This window comes from Brachyhypopomus gauderio, chromosome 6 (genome assembly GCF_052324685.1).
Source record: "Brachyhypopomus gauderio isolate BG-103 chromosome 6, BGAUD_0.2, whole genome shotgun sequence".
Lineage (NCBI taxonomy): Eukaryota > Metazoa > Chordata > Actinopteri > Gymnotiformes > Hypopomidae > Brachyhypopomus > Brachyhypopomus gauderio.
Window position 1 is genome coordinate 28074266 of NC_135216.1, and position 18832 is coordinate 28093097.

At 43.7% G+C, this 18832-nt stretch overlaps 2 protein-coding genes across 5 annotated transcripts in view; one reads left to right on the plus strand and one right to left on the minus strand.

Annotated features, from left to right (window-relative positions):
* sphk1 (sphingosine kinase 1) overlaps positions 1–3721 on the minus strand; it is an 18088-nt gene extending 14367 nt beyond the window's left edge. The window contains exon 1 of the mRNA XM_077010261.1: positions 3246–3721. Coding sequence (XP_076866376.1) covers positions 3246–3657 — 412 coding nt within the window. The 5' untranslated portion in view covers positions 3658–3721. The remainder of the gene's footprint in view (positions 1–3245) is intronic.
* A 1666-nt stretch (positions 3722–5387) lies between these two features.
* Positions 5388–18526, plus strand: LOC143517578 (cell adhesion molecule CEACAM5-like). 4 transcript variants are annotated; one of them, XM_077010265.1, is made up of 10 exons: positions 5425–5521; positions 6014–6062; positions 7091–7169; positions 13748–13802; positions 14994–15040; positions 15269–15517; positions 17377–17607; positions 17848–17978; positions 18105–18185; positions 18316–18526. In XM_077010265.1, the coding sequence occupies exons 3-10, from the start codon at positions 7097–7099 to the stop codon at positions 18355–18357; spliced, it is 909 nt and encodes a 302-aa protein (XP_076866380.1). In that variant the 5' UTR covers positions 5425–5521; positions 6014–6062; positions 7091–7096; the 3' UTR covers positions 18358–18526. The 4 variants fall into 4 exon arrangements, with proteins under 4 accessions (XP_076866379.1, XP_076866378.1, XP_076866380.1 ...); XM_077010262.1 differs by having other exon boundaries at positions 5433–5521; positions 7038–7169; XM_077010264.1 differs by lacking the exon at positions 6014–6062 and having other exon boundaries at positions 5388–5521.
* Positions 18527–18832: the final 306 nt, after the last annotated feature.

The following is an 18832-nucleotide window of genomic DNA, read 5'->3' on the forward strand; positions in this document are numbered from 1 at the left end:
TCCAAGCAAGCAGCTGCTAAAGAAAGTTTTCCAGAAGATCTAGAAGAACCTGACCCAGCTGGGCCAATCAGCACCTCTGTAGATGCTGATTCTCAACATCTAACCTCACCCACTGGGACTCTGTGTTCACATCGAGCCTGTGCCTGTGGCCAGTCTGGATTTCTGACGCCACCCTAAACAGAACTGGACTTAAGGAATCTGTGCACAGTTCTGCCCTGCCACAATTACAGTTCTAGTTCTAGTTCTAGTTCTAGTTCTAGTTCAAGTTCTAGTTTTAGTTTTAGTTCTAGTTCTAGTTCTAGTTTTAGATCTAGTTCTGGTTTTAGTTCTAGTTCTAGTTCTAGTTTTAGTTCTAGTTCTAGTGCTCTTCTGATCAGCGCTGGCTCCAGGCCAGCTCTCACTTTGGAGTTTTAGTCTGAGTAAAACTGAACACATGACATCATGAAACATATTTTTCATACCATGTTTATAGGATGGGAGCAGAGCCAAGACTCGGCATGATGCGGGGACAGCCCATCACACTGGAGCTGTGTTCAGGCCCAACGCAATGACAGCCCATCACACTGGAGCTGTGTTAAGGCCCAACGCAGTGAAAGCCCATCACACTGGGGCTGTGTTGAGGCCCAACGCAGTGAAAGCCCATCACACTGGAGCTGTGTTGAGGCCCAACGCAGTGACAGCCCATCACACTGGAGCTGTGTTGAGGCCCAACGCAGTGACAGCCCATCACACTGGAGCTGTGTTGAGGCCCAACGCAGTGAAAGCCCATCACACTGGGGCTGTGTTGAGGCCCAACGCAGTGACAGCCCATCACACTGGGGCTGTGTTGAGGCCCAACGCAGTGACAGCCCATCACACTGGGGCTGTGTTGAGGCCCAACGCAGTGACCTCCAGGGTGCCAGCCACAGAACTAAACCAAAAACACTCAGAGATGCTACACCTGGCCCAAGCGCACCTGCTTCAATGACAAGGAGACATCTGCATTATATCTTTGCTGAAATCTTCACTCTGACTTACTCGAAACTATTTAAAATACATCTGTGCTGACAAATGGTGTATTAGTCAGTGCCTTGGGTGGTGTTGTTCAGTGGAGGGCATGGTGGCAGTGTGTATGACAGGAGTGTTGAGGGAGGGTGAGCTGCAGCACCCTAGACACTCCGGGGCATGTCTGAGGCACTCCCGCCATAATCCCGCCATAATCCCGCCATAATCCCAGCCCCCCAAGACTTCTCCACGCCAGCACCAAACAATCGCCTCTAAGAACATTCCTGTAATGGCACCCCTTCCCTGTTATATGAGCTTATCCACATTTCTGAAGAATTTGGCCCGTGTGCTGCTGTTTCCAGGACATGGGAGTGGGCACTGGTACTGTAGCTTACACAGACCCTGTCTCTTATCACGCTCACCTCCGCTCAGTGATGGAGTAGTGAATAAGTAGTGATGGAGTAGTGAATAAGTAGTGAATGACTAGTGAGGGGGTAGTGAATGACTAGTGAGGGAGTAGTGAATAAGTAGTGAATGACTAGTGAGGGAGTAGTGAAAGGGTAGTGAATGACTAGTGAGGTAGTAGTGAATGACTAGTGAGGGAGTAGTGAATGACTAGTGATGGAGTAGTGAATGACTAGTGAGGGAGTAGTGAGGGAGAAGTAAATAAGTAGTGAATGACTAGTGAGGGAGTAGTGAATGACTAGTGATGGAGTAGTGAGAGAGTAGTGAATGACTAGTGAGGGAGAAGTAAATAAGTAGTGAATGACTAGTGAGGGAGTAGTGAAGGAGTAGTGATGGAGTAGTGAGGGAGAAGTAAATAAGTAGTGAATGACTAGTGAAGGAGTAGTGATGGAGTAGTGAGGGAGAAGTAAATAAGTAGTGAATGACTAGTGATGGAGTAGTGAAGGAGTAGTGAATGACTAGTGAAGGAGTAGTGAATGACTACTGATGGAGTAGTGAGGGAGTAGTGATTCATAGTATTCATACCAACCCATGCACACACAGACGCACGTGCACACACACACTGTCCCAAATCGGCTCACAAAATTTAGGATAGTTCCAGTTATAACACACCTGGTCCAGTGCCAAATATGGTAGGATTAGAACACAACGCAGCAGACAGGTTGAGCTCCAGGAAGAAGAGTCAGCCATGCATGCAGACTGACACAGTTCTGACAGACTGACTGACAGACAGACTGACACAGCTCTGACAGACTGACTGACACAGCTCTGACTGACTGACTGACACAGCTCTGACAGACAGACTGACAGCTCTGACAGACAGACTGACAGCTCTGACAGACAGACTGACACAGTTCTGACAGACTGACTGACTGAGACTGACACAGCTCTGACAGACTGACTGACTGACACAGCTCTGACAGACAGACTGACACAGTTCTGACAGACTGACACAGCTCTGACAGACTGACTGACTGACAAAGCTCTGACAGACTGACTGACAGACTGACCCAGCTCTGACAGACTGACTGGCACAGTTCTGACAGACTGACTGACTGACTGACACAGCTCTGACAGACTGACACAGCTCTGACAGACTGACAGACAGACACAGCTCCACACATTCACCCCAGCGGATCCTAGTTTGGGATCTACTGTCTTCTTCATTATCTGAAGCTGACTTTATTAACTTTTCCACCGGTTCATGACTGCCCTTGAAATTCTGCGGCCAGGAAGTTCAGGCTCTGAATTAAACCAAAGGTTTGTCACGAGCCCCACAGTTTCAGTGTGAATACTGATAGCTCACTATGCAGTGGTCCTGGCTCTGTGGTCAGTACCTTGAGAGGATGCAGCAGGCTTCATTCATTAATTATGATTATCCCGCCCACTCATGTGCACAAGTTTCATTTAGCGGAGTGTAATCCTTCACTTACCGGCCCGTCTCTCGCGCGCACTCTCACTCACGCGCGCGCACAGACAAACTCCGGTTTAAAAGTATGCGGAGTATTACAATGAGAGTGTTCAGAGTGACATTTGACGTTAATGATCCACTCTAACAAGTCCAGCTGGTTACTGGGGCAGGAATGCCGCCACACGATGCTTCTGAATGCAGGTAGCAAAAATCCTAAGGTTTCTCAGTAACGAAAGCGGTTTAGAAGGACAATGTGAAGCAGGTGCAACACATAAATATGGGGTTATGTGAACGTTTGGGATGGGTGCGGTGTTCATTTGAGCAGGAAATGTCAAAGTTTTACTCTGCTCCGTATTGTTCAGTGTTATGAAGAGAGATTCCTCACCTGGGTTGCGTCCCGAGTGGCGCGAGGCGCCCTGCCTGACAGCGCGCGCCCATCTCTCCGCCTCCTCTAGGTTGGCTCGAGCATCCTGGGTGAGCGCGAGCCGAAAGCAGTGTTCCGCTCGCTGGCGAGCCCTGCCCGAACTCATCCACCTCGGCACGGCGGGGTAGAACCACGCGGAGATATACGCCGCGTTATCCGCCCCGTCCTGGTCCTGATGCGCGCGGCACCCCACGCTGTCCACGAGCCTCAGCACGAGCTCGTCCCGCGGCGGTGGGGACGTGATCTTCTGGACTGTCAGGCAACTGTCCGTTAAAGTCAGTAAATATCGGAGCTTGTGGTCGAGCGCGTCCGTGAACTCTCCGTGCAGCGCTCCGACGAGCCCGTTGGGTTGGTGGGACGCTTGAGGGTCCATGGTGTCGGGTGAGAGGCGCGTGGACCCGGACCGGACCGGCGTGTGCACGCACAGTGCTGCAGACTCTGCGGCTTCTGTGGGACGGGAGTTGAACAGCTTTATATAGTTGAAAGATCTCTCCCTAGTGACAGAAGCGGGGTATGACATTAAAATAACAGAAGCGTCTTCTTTAAGTGCTTCGGGCGGAAAGATGCTATTAATTTGTAAATAATAAATAGGCCCACTAAACTTTGATCCTAATGTGAGATTCATACCGAAACCAGTCTGATCAAAAGGCCAGTGTGAACACGCTGCCTACGGATTGCTCTTAGCTTAACAGACCTAAATCCCATCTAGACAGAAAGACAGTGATCTAACAGGCGACTAACTCCCGGCTACTTAATTCAATCACCCATGATGTGCTACTTTTCTAAACAATGGCCGTTATTACGGTGCATATTGACACTGTCTAAAATGAAGGAGAACTCTATCCCAATTCTGTTGATACTCGTGATGAGATTCACTCAGATATTTTGGTTCTTGTATTGGCTGTAGATCTTTTATGCCAAACCCCAATTTCAGTTCCCGAGTGTGTCTGCGGCGGGTATGTGAAGCATCGGCGCAGATGTAAATTCTGAAGTGAGGGGGACCAAGCTGTACAATATATACGTTTATGCTTGTAGATGCTAGATTTCGGATGGGGTCAATATAAATCTGGAGGGGACATGTCCCCCCCATCCCCAGTGCCATCTGCGCCCCTGATGTGAAGGGGTGTAGCGGGGGCAGACCGGGGGGAGGGCCTGCTCATCGGCCGGTTAGGCACACTTATTCCTCATTCCCTCGGGCGTTTATAATCCCTGCGAGGTCCGGAACAGGGCGAACCCGATTCAAACCTCCTTGTCTGTGTAAGTATGCCACAAGAACAGACACCAATCTCAGACCCCAAACCGAATTGCTCCTTGTGCCACCCAATAAACATGTTCACGAGCAGAAATCTGTGTCTTTGTGCCCAATTCTAGTGTAACAGCTTCATTTTGAAATCTAAGCAATATAACCTTCTTTATGATGTTGCAAAACCTTAAATACAGGCCTACTACGTACTGTGTACTGCATACTGCACTCAGTACATACTGTATACTAGTTCCAGTAGTAGTATGCAGTATAATATCCAGGACACGACATGCAAACCATCACGTGATGGTTCTGTCCACTTGAGAATGATTCTCCACCACCGTTGCATGATGGGATGCACTACACCACAATGATCTCTCTGGTCTGGTTTTTTGGTCGCATACTGCAGTATGTCAGTAGTATGTAGTAGGTTGTTTTGAACACACCCCTGGCCGCCCTGCTCTTCCAATAATGCTTCAACTCAAGGCTGAACTGTCAGTATCAGGTCGGAGAGATGGGTGGATGTGCAGGAGAATGAAGTGTCTACTGAAATAAGGAGGTTATTGAGAGTGTGTGCTGATGGAGGATGTATTCAGTGGACCAGGGCAGTTCAGCTCTGCACCTGCACATCTGTATAAACAACTCACAAACATGTCCATGTTTCTGTCTGATGGATGGTCGTCGCCATGAAACATCATTTGGATAAATGAATTTAGAATGCCTTATTCCACCAATCAGATGGAGCCTTGTTACCTCAGCCTGTAACACGTCTGTCCTGGAGAACTGGCAGGATGGTGATGTTTGAGGACATGTTAAACGATCAGACACCTGGTAGCAGGACGTCATTAATGGTGAGGGTGGTCGCTTGTCCAGAAGGAGAAGTAGACGGTCTGCATGTTGGTAATCCAGCACACGCAGCTGTGTGCTAATCTGACCACTTCCCCGAGTCGCTTCATTTCCCACACTCGCTGGTGGTGAATTTCACTCTTCTGAGGTAAGAATTGTTTCTAACCCCTATACATAAAATACATAAAGTGTCCTTTTGTATAACCAATAAGCCAAAAGAAGGATTGCTGTTCATTTTTATATTTTTATTTTTTTGCGATAAGTAGATTTCCTAAATAACTTCACTCTAAGATACTAGGGAGGTAGTGAAGATTACAGTCAAACATTGCAGGTGCTTTAAATTCATGTACTTCTAAGTTTAAAAAACACTCTTTCATTACTTTGATTTTTTTTATGAGAATAGAATATTTTTAAAGGTTACTTCGAATTGCCTGTGACAATTTCTTAAAAGCAGAAGTGTAGTCAAACACATTTTGTAAACATAAATGTGAAAAGGAGAAGTTAACAAATTAAGCTTCAGAAAGAAAAATAATTTTAAAAACTAGTTTCTAGTCTAGTTCCAATCACTTTTGTTTGCTATTTATTAACTGCCTTTTCATGAACCTGAGCATCTAACTTTCTTTCTTTCTTTCTTTCTTAGACATTTTCTCTGTTTTTCTTCCTGACTGACTGAAGCAGTGTTTTGTTTGGTAGGTCTACATGGCCATAGTAGCCATGGCGACGAGGATCTCCAGAATGACTCATTCTTTGCTCTTTCTGCTAGTGACACAAAAATGTTATTTAGTTGATTTTTACTCCTCTCTAATAAGGAAACACAGGGGAAAAAATTAGTTTTCCCAACTCATTGTTTTATACTTTTTTCATGTCCATTGTAATGGATGTCAGGTCTAAATGAGTGTAAAATATAATGAAAACTTAAGAAATAAAATGGTCATATTCTAACGTAATAAACAACAAATGATCACATGTGACGTACATCTAGAACAGGTTTTCTGCATGTGTCTGCTTGTTTGCATAGTCTGTGCAAGTCTGAATAAGAAGATTAACTCCATATATGATGGTATATCAAGTGGGTGGTATATCATTGAGACTTCAATTTTTCCATTCAGTAAAATGAAACTTCACAGTGTACTGCCTTACTTTTAAAATAGTAGGCTTTGCATGAAACGTAACTATATAAAGAAACCATTTAGAAAATCCATTGCCTGGTGTATATCCTGTATTATTTCCGATAAGCAGCTTTGAAGCAGTTTCGGTGTGGCCCAAAGCACAGGCAGATCTTACATTTGTCACAAAAGAAAATGTGTTTTTCCTGTACATTATGGTCTCTTACATCTGGTGGCCTCTCTCTTATCATCATAATTTGGCATGTGGATAGTCATATCAAACTGCACCTCAGACCAAAGGTCTTATATCCTGATCTTGGGGTCTGTGATAGACACGAAGTGGCTCAGGAGACATGGCTGAATCTGAAAGAATCTGTCATGGGACATGGTGTTTCTAAAAATGCCAATGTCCATCCCAGTTTCCCAGTAAAAAAATATAAAAAAAACTAGTTTCTAGTATCTAGTTTGAATCACTTTTTTGTTTATTTATTAACTGCATTTTCATGAACCTGAATATCTAACCTTCTTTCTTTCTTCCTTTCTTTCTTTCTTTCTTAGACATTTTCTCTGTTTTTCTTCCTGACTGACTGAAGAAGTGTTTTGTTTGGTAGGACTACATGGCCAGAGCAGCCATGGCGACAAGGATCTCCACAATGGCTCCTCCTTTGCTCTTTCTGCTAGTGACACCAGGTCAGTCAGTTACCTCACCACTGACACCAGGTCAGTCAGTTACCTCATCACTGTCAGTCAGTAGCGAACCGTGACCATTAAACCTGGGCCCGCTACCCACCCCCCCGAAAAAAATTGTTTCCTTTCCTAATTAACTGCAATAAATAAAAAATAATAAACTGAGACGACAGTACAGCTTTAGAAACGCAATAAACAATAACATATGTACTAGATTACTTCTTAAGCAAAATAAGATTCCAACAAAATAAGGTTCACAGCTCCGTGTTCCTTGGGAGCGGAGTATGTAAACAACACGCACGAGGACATCAAAGGACTGAATCGAAACTAGCTAGCGGTGGTACACTAACGACAGCTAGCGTCGCCACAGCGGGCGGAAATGATCATACAGTTAAGCCCGCCCACTAAGAGGGAAGATATGATTGCTCAATTTTACTGTCATTTGAAACTGGTATTGCGCTGAATTATAACTGGCCCTCTGGCCAGGCCCTCTGTAAACGAACAGCGGGCATCACAGTCCTGATAGGGGGAGACACAGGCTCACAGGCTTCCACTTAACCCCTCACCATCAAACACAGATTGAATAGACACGGGTGAATAATTTATTTGCTTATATTTTTGTAATTGTTTAGATGTCGATTGTCAAACTGTAAGTAGATTAAAAAAAATATTTTAAGAATATTTTAGGCCCTCTGAGAGGGCGTAGAGGGCCCTGACGGTTCCCCACTGCTGACAGTATATCAGTCCGTTACCTCATCACTCTCGCCAGGTCAGTCCATTACTTCATCACAGTTAGTATATCAGTCCAGTACTTCATCACAGTTAGTATATCAGTCCATTACTTCATCACTGTCAGTATATCAGTCCATTACTTCATCACTGTCAGTATATCAGTCCATTACTTCATCACTGTCAGTATATCAGTCCATTACTTCATCACTGTCAGTATATCAGTCCATTACTTCATCACTATCAGTATATCAGTTCATTACTTCATCACTGTCAGTATATCAGTCCATTACTTCATCACTGTCAGTATATCAGTCCGTTACTTCATCACTGTCAGTATCAGTCCATTACTTCATCACTATCAGTATATCAGTTCATTACTTCATCACTGTCAGTATATCAGTCCATTACTTCATCACTATCAGTATATCAGTTCATTACTTCATCACTATCAGTATATCAGTCCATTACTTCATCACTGTCAGTATATCAGTCCGTTACCTTATCACTGACGCCAGGTCAGTCCATCGCCAGGTCAGGCCATTACCTCATCACTGTCACTATATCAGTTCATTACTTCATCACTGTCAGTATATCAGTCCATTACTTCATCACTGTCAGTATATCAGTCCGTTACTTCATCACTGTCAGTATCAGTCCATTACTTCATCACTATCAGTATATCAGTTCATTACTTCATCACTGTCAGTATATCAGTCCATTACTTCATCACTGTCAGTATATCAGTCCGTTACCTCATCACTGTCAGTATATCAGTCCATTACTTCATCACTGTCAGTATATCAGTCCGTTACTTCATCACTGTCAGTATCAGTCCATTACTTCATCACTATCAGTATATCAGTTCATTACTTCATCACTGTCAGTATATCAGTCCATTACTTCATCACTATCAGTATATCAATCAATCAATCAATCAAATTTTATTTATATAGCGCTTTTTACAACAGTTGTTGTCACAAAGCAGCTTTACAAGTGCCGAGTCCTAGCCCCCAGTGAGCAAGCCAAAGGCGACAGTGGCAAGGAAAAACTCCCTAGTTTTTTGCATGAGGAAGAAACCTTGAGAGGAACCAAGACTCAGGGGGGGAACCCATCCTCCTCTGGCCGACACCGGTCACCATGACAACAACAACAATATAGACAGAATGTAGACAGAATGTAAAAGATGCAATAATGTCAATTTAGACCGAAAAATATGTAATAATGTCCATCATGGTGTAGGCATCCGGTTAGGCAGGAGGTGGCCGGCCAGGATGGATCGCTTGTCTCTCCTCATCTCATTATTCCTCAAGCAGGCGGGCAGCCATGTGGAGAAATGAAACAGGGAAAATTAGCTCTGTATGAGGACATATACAGGACAGGTAAAATTATAAACATTTCTGGAGTGTGGCAGCAACTCCGGCACTAAGTTAAATTATTACAGCCTAGCTAAAAAAAGGCAGAACCAGAAGGTAACATAGGCTTGGGGGCATTCTGAGACAATGGCATCCGTCCACTGCACTGTCAACAAACTTGAGTGACCACGAGCAGTGACAGGATGACAGCACCAGTACCCCAGTCTACCATAAAACCCTTCGTCTATGAACCCCTGGATCTGTACCTTTATCTAAGGGGGATATTAATTATCAAACGCTAGACTAAATAAGTGGGTTTTCAACCTAGATTTAAAGATTGTGACTGTGTCAGAGTCCCGGACACATTTAGGAAGATTATTCCAAAGCTGGGGGGCCTTATAAGAAAAGGCTCTTCCCCCTGCTGTTACCTTGTTAATTTGTGGAACTAATAACAGACCAGCACCCTGTGATCTTAGTTGACATGGGGGTTCATAGTAGGAAATAAGTTCCTGGAGGTATTCAGGAGCAAGCCCGTGTAGTGCTTTATATGCTAATAATAGAATTTTAAAATCAATACGAAATTTAACTGGGAGCCAATGCAGGGCTGATAGGACTGGTCTAATATGCTGAAATTTTCTAGTTCTGGTCAGAACTCTAGCTGCGGCATTTTGAACTACTTGAAGTTTATTTAGATTCCTATTTGAACATCCTGACAGTAGTGAATTGCAGTAGTCTAGTCTAGAGCTAACAAATGCGTGCACCAATTTTTCTGCATCATCCTGTGATAATGCATTTCTTAATTTGGCAATGTTGCGGAGATGTAGAAAAGCTATCCTAGTAGTATTATCTATATATTTATCAAATGATAGGTCGGAGTCGAGTACGACGCCTAGGTTTTTGGCTACTGTGCCAGGTGTAATGGGATAGTCTGCAAGATTAAGCATTAAATTTGGAATTTTCTGTCTTGCGGCCTTAGGGCCCACAAGGAGAACTTCTGTTTTGTCCTCATTTAATTGTAGGAAGTTTAGAGACATCCAGCATTTAATATCTCTTACACAGGCCTCAATTTTTCCTAAACTGAGTTTGTCATTGGGTTTGGCTGATATGTAAAGTTGAGTGTCATCCGCATAGCAGTGAAAATTGACACCATGTTTGTTTATAACTGTGCCCAATGGTAGCATATATAATGTAAATAATAGTGGTCCTAAGATGGAGCCTTGCGGGACCCCATATTTAACCATTGTACGTTTGGATGAAATATTATTGAGCTCTACAAACTGATAGCGATTTGTTAAGTAAGACTGAAACCATGAAAGGGCTGTGCCTGAGACTCCAACCCAGCGTTCTAACCTTTCTAGCAAGATCCTATGATCAATTGTGTCGAAAGCTGCACTAAGATCAAGGAGCACTAACAGTGATACATAGCCTTGATCTGATGCAAGGAGGAGATCATTTGTTACTTTAACTAATGCTGTTTCAGTACTGTGATGGGGCCTAAAACCAGATTGGAACTTTTCAAATGTGTTATTCCTATGCAGATATAGGCATAATTGCTGGGCAACAGCTTTTTCTATGATCTTAGATATAAATGATGTGTTTGAAATGGGTCTATAATTAGATAGCACAGTCGGATCAAGATTTGGTTTCTTGATCAGAGGTTTGATAATTGCTAATTTACATGATTTGGGCATGTGACCTATTGTAATGGATGAGTTAACTATAGTTAGAAGAGGTTCAGTTACAGCTGGTAATACCTCTTTTAATAACTTTGAGGGAACTGAGTCTAATGTGCAGGTAGTACAATTTAAGGAAGAAATTATTTTCTCTAATTCTGATTTTGGGAGTGGATGAAAAGCATCAAGTTTTTCTCCCGGTATGTAATTTAAATCAATATCAACCAAACCAGATGACATACCAGTTGTATTGCTAATAAAGGGTTTTATATTTTGTCTAATATTCTCTATTTTATTATCAAAGAAATCTATAAATACATTACTAGTGAGGTTTACTGGAATCTGAGGTTCTGTGCCTGCTTGATTTTTTGTAAGTTTAGAAATAGTATTAAAAAGAAATCTAGGATTGTTTTTATTTTTCTCTATCAGTGAGGCTAAGTATGCTGAGCGTGCTTTAGTGAGTGCCCGTTTGTATTCAATAATGCTATCCTTCCAGGCACAGTGGAATACTTCCAACTTAGTAGATCGCCATTTACGCTCTAATTTACGTGCTATTTGTTTTAAGTTTCTAGTTTGGTCAGTGTACCATGGGGCGAGCTTTTTGGATCTAGCTTTTTTATATTTTAGTGGAGCTACTATATCTAGAGCTGATCTGCAGGTATTCTCTAAGTAGTCGGTTAGACTATCTAACTCTCCTGGATCGGATGGCGAGTGGGCTAAAGCAGTTAAGTCAGGGAGGGTTTCAGTAAACCGTGCTGCTGTTGATGAATTTATTGAGCGCTTTAGACACTGCCGAGGAGACGGGCGGGTATTTATGTTAAGGTGAAAATCGAATTTTACTAAATAATGATCGGAGATTGCTACGGTTTGCGGGAATATGTTTATATTATCTACGTCGATACCCAGCGTTAATATTAGATCTAGGGTATGATTTCGATAATGTGTAGGTCCTACTACGTTTTGTTTAATGCCGACAGAGTTCAATATAGAAGTAAAAGCCCTTGTCAGTGGATCCTCCGCATTATCAAAGTGTATGTTAAAGTCTCCTACCATTATTATTTTGTCACTACATACTGCTAAATTTGCTGCAAAATCGGTGAAATCGTTTAAGAAATCTGAGTAAGGCCCTGGTGGTCTGTATACATTAGTTAGGGAGAATGTACTTTTATTTTCAGATGGACTAATAACATTAATAGACTGCATCTCAAATGAGTTTGAGATATCTAAGTATTTCTGATGAATTTCTAAACAATCACGATAGATTATACATATTCCACCTCCTCTGCCTGACAGTCTAGGTCTATGTATATAACTATATCCCACAGGAGTGGCTTCGTTTAGAGTTAAGTAATCACCAGATTGAACCCACGTTTCAGTTAGACAAAGAATATCAATTTTCTGGTCTGTTATAAGTTCATTTACAAAAACTGCTTTTGAGTTGAGCGATCGAATATTGATTAATCCAATTTTCAGATCGGTCATATAGGTTGTAATAATTTGATGTGAAGTCTGAATATTAGTTAAAAACTTCGGGCGGACTATTTTCTTATGATTTAGTTTAACCCGGGGCACAGACACAGTCTCAATCCTAAGGGAACTTGGTGACGCCTCTAAGCAGCTCGCAGACAGGTTTAACCCGTTAGTCTGCGGCCTGGTCGCGACCCTGGACAGTCAGCAGCTCCTAGTGCTACTCTGCCGACTAGCTAACAGGCTATGGGCTATGCTGCAAGATAACAGGGCAGCGCCATCCCGGGTGGGGTGGACACCGTCCCTGCCTAAAAGACCAGGCTTGCCCTCGAACTCTTCCCAATTATTAATAATTAATTAATAATTGGGAAGTCCATTACTTCAGTCCATTACTTCATCACTGTCAGTATATCAGTCCGTTACCTCATCACTGACGCCAGGTCAGTCCATCGCCAGGTCAGTCCATCGCCAGGTCAGGCCATTACCTTATCACTGTCACTATATCAGTCTGTTACCTCACCACTGACACGAGGTCAGTCCGTTACCTCATCACTGTCAGTATATCAGTCCATTACTTCATCACTGTCAGTATATCAGTCCATTACTTCCTCACTGTTAGTATATCAGTCCATTACTTCATCACTGTCAGTATATCAGTCCATTACTTCATCACTGTCAGTATATCAGTCCATTACTTCCTCACTGTTAGTATATCAGTCCATTACTTCATCACTGTCAGTATATCAGTCCATTACTTCATCACTGTCAGTATATCAGTCCATTACTTCCTCACTGTTAGTATATCAGTCCATTACTTCATCACTGTCAGTATATCAGTCCATTACTTCATCACTGTCAGTATATCAGTCCATTACTTCATCACTATCAGTATATCAGTTCATTACTTCATCACTGTCAGTATATCAGTCCATTACTTCATCACTGTCAGTATATCAGTCCATTACTTCATCACTGTCAGTATATCAGTCCATTACTTCATCACTGTCAGTATATCAGTCCATTACTTCATCACTGTCAGTATATCAGTCCGTTACTTCATCACTGTCAGTATATCAGTCCATTACTTCATCACTGTCAGTATATCAGTCCATTACTTCATCACTGTCAGTATATCAGTTCATTACTTCATCACTGTCAGTATATCAGTCCATTACTTCATCACTGTCAGTATATCAGTCCGTTACTTCATCACTGTCAGTATATCAGTCCATTACTTCATCACATCAAATCATCTTCATATCGTCAAGGTGTTTGAGGAGGCAGGTGCTGTCCAGTCTCTTCACTGGGATGTGCTAAGTTTACTAGTTTATATTGCACTTCTCACCTCATCCCACAGCCTGGCTCGAGGGACCTTATGATCTCATCTGGAATTATCAGAATAAACTATGTTGGTGAGTGAAAACAAATGTGAATCTCTAGATGGGTATACACTGCAGTATTGGCTTCAGTGTGGACTTTCCAATAATCATTGGTATAATTAATAAAAGTGAAATGATGATCTAACTGGTGACCTGCCCGTGGTGTACCTGCCTTTTCCCGATGATGCTGGAATTGGCTCCAGCCCATTGTGACCCCAACTAGTGGGATTAAGTGGTAAAGATAATGAATGGATGATCTAAACAAAATCAATCAGTCTAAACAGAATTAAAGCTGCAGTGGAAAAATAATAATTTATGGCAGAATGGAATTAAATGTCTCTTAAAATGAAGTTTAACAGCCTGGTCATAACAGCCTGGTCATAACAGCTTGGTCATAACAGCCTGGTCATAACAGCCTGGTCATAACAGCTTGGTCATAACAGCCTGGTCATAACAGCCTGGTCATAACAGCTTGGTCATAACAGCCTGGTCATAACAGCCTGGTCATAACAGCTTGGTCATAACAGCCTGGTCATAACAGCCTGGTCATAACAGCCTGGTCATAACAGCCTGGTCATAACAGCCTGGTCATAACAGCTTGGTCGTGACAGCAATGACAGATGTGGCTTGGGGTTTGACAGAATAGTGTTTTACTTTTAAAACTTTGGGAGGTTGATATAGCCTATAATAATAAACAATCATCTGCCCTACCTTACTGGCACTAAAAACACAGATAAAACACATTAACCTGCCCTCAGTTTCTGATGCAAAACAGCTAAAAACTGGGAAAAATAGCAGGCATCAACTCTGTACTATTCACACTTCCTGATTTAACCACAAGTATAGTCACATGCTAGATATTTGGTTGTACCTTATAATGAAATATTTATTATTATTATATATTGTACTTTTAATTTTATGCAATCAAAAATCACACCAGTCCTCTTAGAACTAACAGCTTTTGTAAGTAACCTCCTGTTTACTGACTGCTTAACTGAAGTGAAATTTTTGTGCACCAAAAAACTCTTTAAAAGTTCCATGGTGTATTTCTAACCAACATTATTGTTTGCTGAGGAGAAGCTAAGAAAACTTCCATGCATATTTCATCACACGTTTCATCACATTTTCACAGGGTGCAGACACGTATGTGCTAAAAACAGACAAAATCCTCTTGCTAAAGACACGTGGAATTTACTGACTTTCACGTGTTTACTTGAATTGCAGGTCTGAACTGAGACGGCTGCAGCACAGAAGTGTTGGGCTTCATGCACGTGAGTCACGTCACCCGTTTTATCTCACGTGTCTGCTGTAAATTCTGTTGCATTGTTGGTGCAGTCTGCTGATCAGTTTATTTCACACATGTCTGGTGCCGGGAGTCATTCTAGGCTGTTAGCATTTGATGGAGCTGCTTCCAGACCAGCACTCTGGAGTCTCCGACGGTGAACGTCTCTTTGGTCTCTCTTGAGTCCTGGTTCCCTCTTCTTCTCTTCTTCTGACAGCACCGGATGACCAGGATCCAGACGGACGAGTGAGAGAGGGGGCAGCTGTGGGTTTGGAGTGTCCATTCTTCTGTAGAAGATTTGAAAGAGAGGACAGATTTGTCTGGTTCAAAAATGGTCTACGTTTACCCGCCAACACCAGCCAGCTCCACCTGGAGTCAGTCAGCAGGCAGGATTCTGGCGAATACACCTGTGCTTTATCAGGGTTTGAAGATCTAGTCTCTCAACCTGTAATTCTCAATGTCAGATGTAAGACCACATTCATTAATCCGTTCACTGACTAATCAAAACTTGACTTTATAACTGTATACGTGTATCCAGAACTCTCATTCATATGGACTAAATCACTGAATCGTAATCAATGTGAACAAAAACAAAACACAAGCCTTTAATTTACTCCCTGTACAAACCGCCCTTGGAGTAGAACCCTAGACTTAGACACTTAGACAATCTTTTATTGTCATTCTTTGCATTTAATTGCATTTAGGCTTGCACAGTGTACAACAGAATTTTGTATATATATATATATATATATATATATATATATATATATATATATATATATATAAATATATATAGGGTCATTTGTTCGATTCCCAGGCCCTAGGCCATGACTGAGGTGCCCTTGAGCAAGGCACTTAACCCCAACTGCTCCCTGGGCTGGACTAGGGCTGCCCACCGCTCTGGGCAAGTACCACAACACCCTAGTGATCACTAGTGTATGTGTGTGTGTATGTGTGTTAGGGTTGCCACCTATGTCTGACAAAAAACAAGGACACTGTTATACTGACACAGGGTGGCGAGTGTAATCTGTTGACGGGGTGGGGGTGGCGAACGTAAGTTGTTGAGTGGGGGGGGGGGGGGGGTGGCGAACGTAAAATGTTACCGGAGGGGTTTGGACACAGCGAGAAAAAAAACAGATTTAAAGTGTGCAGAAACAGTCTGAATCGTGGTTTGAACTAACCTAGTTTTTTTGCCGGGACCGAATATTAAAAAGAACAAAAACCGGGACAAACCGGGACAGCCCGGTAAAACCGGGACAGGCACGTGAAAACCGGGACAGTCCCGGGAAAACCGGGACAGGTGGCAACACTAGTGTGTGTGTGTGTATTCTCATTGCATGGATGCGTACAAATTCCGATTGGGGTCAAAATCACAATTGCCAGCATGGAAACTTAAACTGTCCTCAGATTAGCATTTTAAAAATCATTTCCACTATGACTGACCCCAGATCACTATTAAATATACTATGGCCTCCACCCATATAATCATTATTCTAGACCAGGGGTCGGCAACCTATGGCACGCGGGCCACCGTTGGCACGCCGAGGCATAATCACTGGCATGCGACACGCTGGACCAGCATAAGCAAAAAAAATAAAAAATAGAGCACGATCCTCCAATCGAAATCGTTCCTCAACGCTCTGCTCGGCGGAAGCGTTTATACTTGGCGATCGATCGCGATATAATACTTAATTTGTGTCCATTTACACCCCCCCCCCTCAAAAACTTTAAACTCGCTAGTGGCACACTCATTGACTGGACATGTTAAAGTTGGCACTCCATGTCTCAAAGGTTGCCGACCCCTGTTCTAGACACTATAGCTATCTCCCACCGGCTCCTATAATCACTGTAATTAAGGCTGACCCTAGACCAGTGTTCTTTCAGCTCCTTCATACACTTTGATTAGTTACAGCCTGATCCCAGGAGTGCTAGTATAAGTAGAGCTAGCTGGCACTGCTAACATGCACTTTGAATAGTAAAAATAACAGGACATGAGGGGCAAAACATAATCTGATGTAATCTGAGATTGTGTATTTCTGATCACTAATCCCATACAGCTGTAGTTTCACCTCCTGATACCTGTGGTGCCCTTTGATTCACTAGTTCACAAATAAACTGATTAATCCAAACTTGATCAGGACACAGCTGTATGCATCTGATAATATTCCTAGAGACTAATCAGCTAAACTGGGCAAAAAGGAAGAAACAGACTTATAGATCCACTCTTCTAGATCCACTCTTCTAGGTCTTCAGATGGTCACGCCAGGGTCTCAGTGATCTGTTTCACTTGTAGGATGCAAGTCTCGTGTCCTCTGTCTTGTCCAGACTCCCCGAAGGTGTTCTCCGTCACGGCGACTCTGTTGTGTGAAGCTGATGCCAACCCACCTGTAGAAGACTACGTGTGGTATAAAGAAGGCCAGTCCTCACCTGTGGCCTTCGGGAAGAGCTTCAGAATCTCCAGCATCGCTGAAGAAGACATTTCTCAGTACTACTGCGAGGCTCAGAACTCCAGCACCCAGCACTCGGCACGACCTTCTTCGTTTGGGAAGCGGAAAGGTGAGCAGCCCCGGACGGCCACCCAGACGTCAGACCCAGACGTCAGGCCCAGACGTCTGCTCCCGTTACATGGTGGGGCAGTTCCGGTTCACGCGAGACAGAACAACATTCATGCTCTCCTGAAACGCAGTCTCCTGGATGTTGGCTTGTGTGATCTGGGGTTAAAGGTCATGAATGTTCTCGCTCTGTGCTGTGTTTCTCTCTTTTGGGGGGGGGGGGGGGGGGGGGGGGGTCTCCTAGAGGACTGCCCCACAGCCTTGGCTGTAGCTGCTGGACTCTGCGGATGTTGGGGTGCCCTGGCCACAACGGTTCTCATCGCCAGACTGTGCGTGAGCAGGAGCAAGAAGAAGACGTCAAGCCCGCATAATAAGGTTTGATCAGTGCATGTCATTACTTATCCTGGCCAGCAGGTGGCATCGTGGCTACAGGAGTGGTGTGAGGCTGATATCCATGGTCCTGGCCCTGATCCACAGCGGTTCTTTACTTCTCTTTCATAGATCACAGATGGTGAACATGATGTATATGCAGATTTAGATCCAGAGTCCAGGGCCTCCAATAGTGTGTACACTGATCTTACAGTAAGAACCCTCAGGAAACACATTCACCCTCTCAGACCCACTCAAGAATCCAACATGTATAAATATTGATCAAAATGATGACCCAGACGTTCTTCACCCTTCCTGCTTCTGTGTTCCCTCGTGCCGTCAGACTCTTCATAGCAGATCTCCAAACGCAGCAGCAGGTGTGTGAGCAGCGTGGTGGTGCCTCCTCACCCTCACACAGGTGGTTTCATGATCACGTGTCCTTTCATTACTGCAGCTGGGAGTTGTTACAAGCAGTGGATCGATGGACTGAACAGAATATTGTCTAACCACACGTGTAATGTCACCTGATGCTGTGGTGCAAGTGTGGGCGTGGGGGGGGGGGGGGTAGGTGGGGTGTGAGTGTGGTGTAGGCGTGGGTGGGGGTGTGAGTGTAGGTGTGGTGTGGGTGTTGATGTGGTGTAGGCATGGGTGTAGGTGTGGGTGTGAGTGTAGGCATGGGTGTGTGTGATGTAGGTGTAGGTGAGGGTGTGGGTGGGGTGTAGGTGTAGGTATAGGTGTGGGTGTGGTTGTTGGTGTAGGCGTGAGTGTGATGTGGGTGGGGTGTGGGTGTAGGTATGGGTGTAGGTGTGGGTGGGGTGTGGGTGTAGGTGTAGGTATAGGTGTGGGTGTGGTTGTTGGTG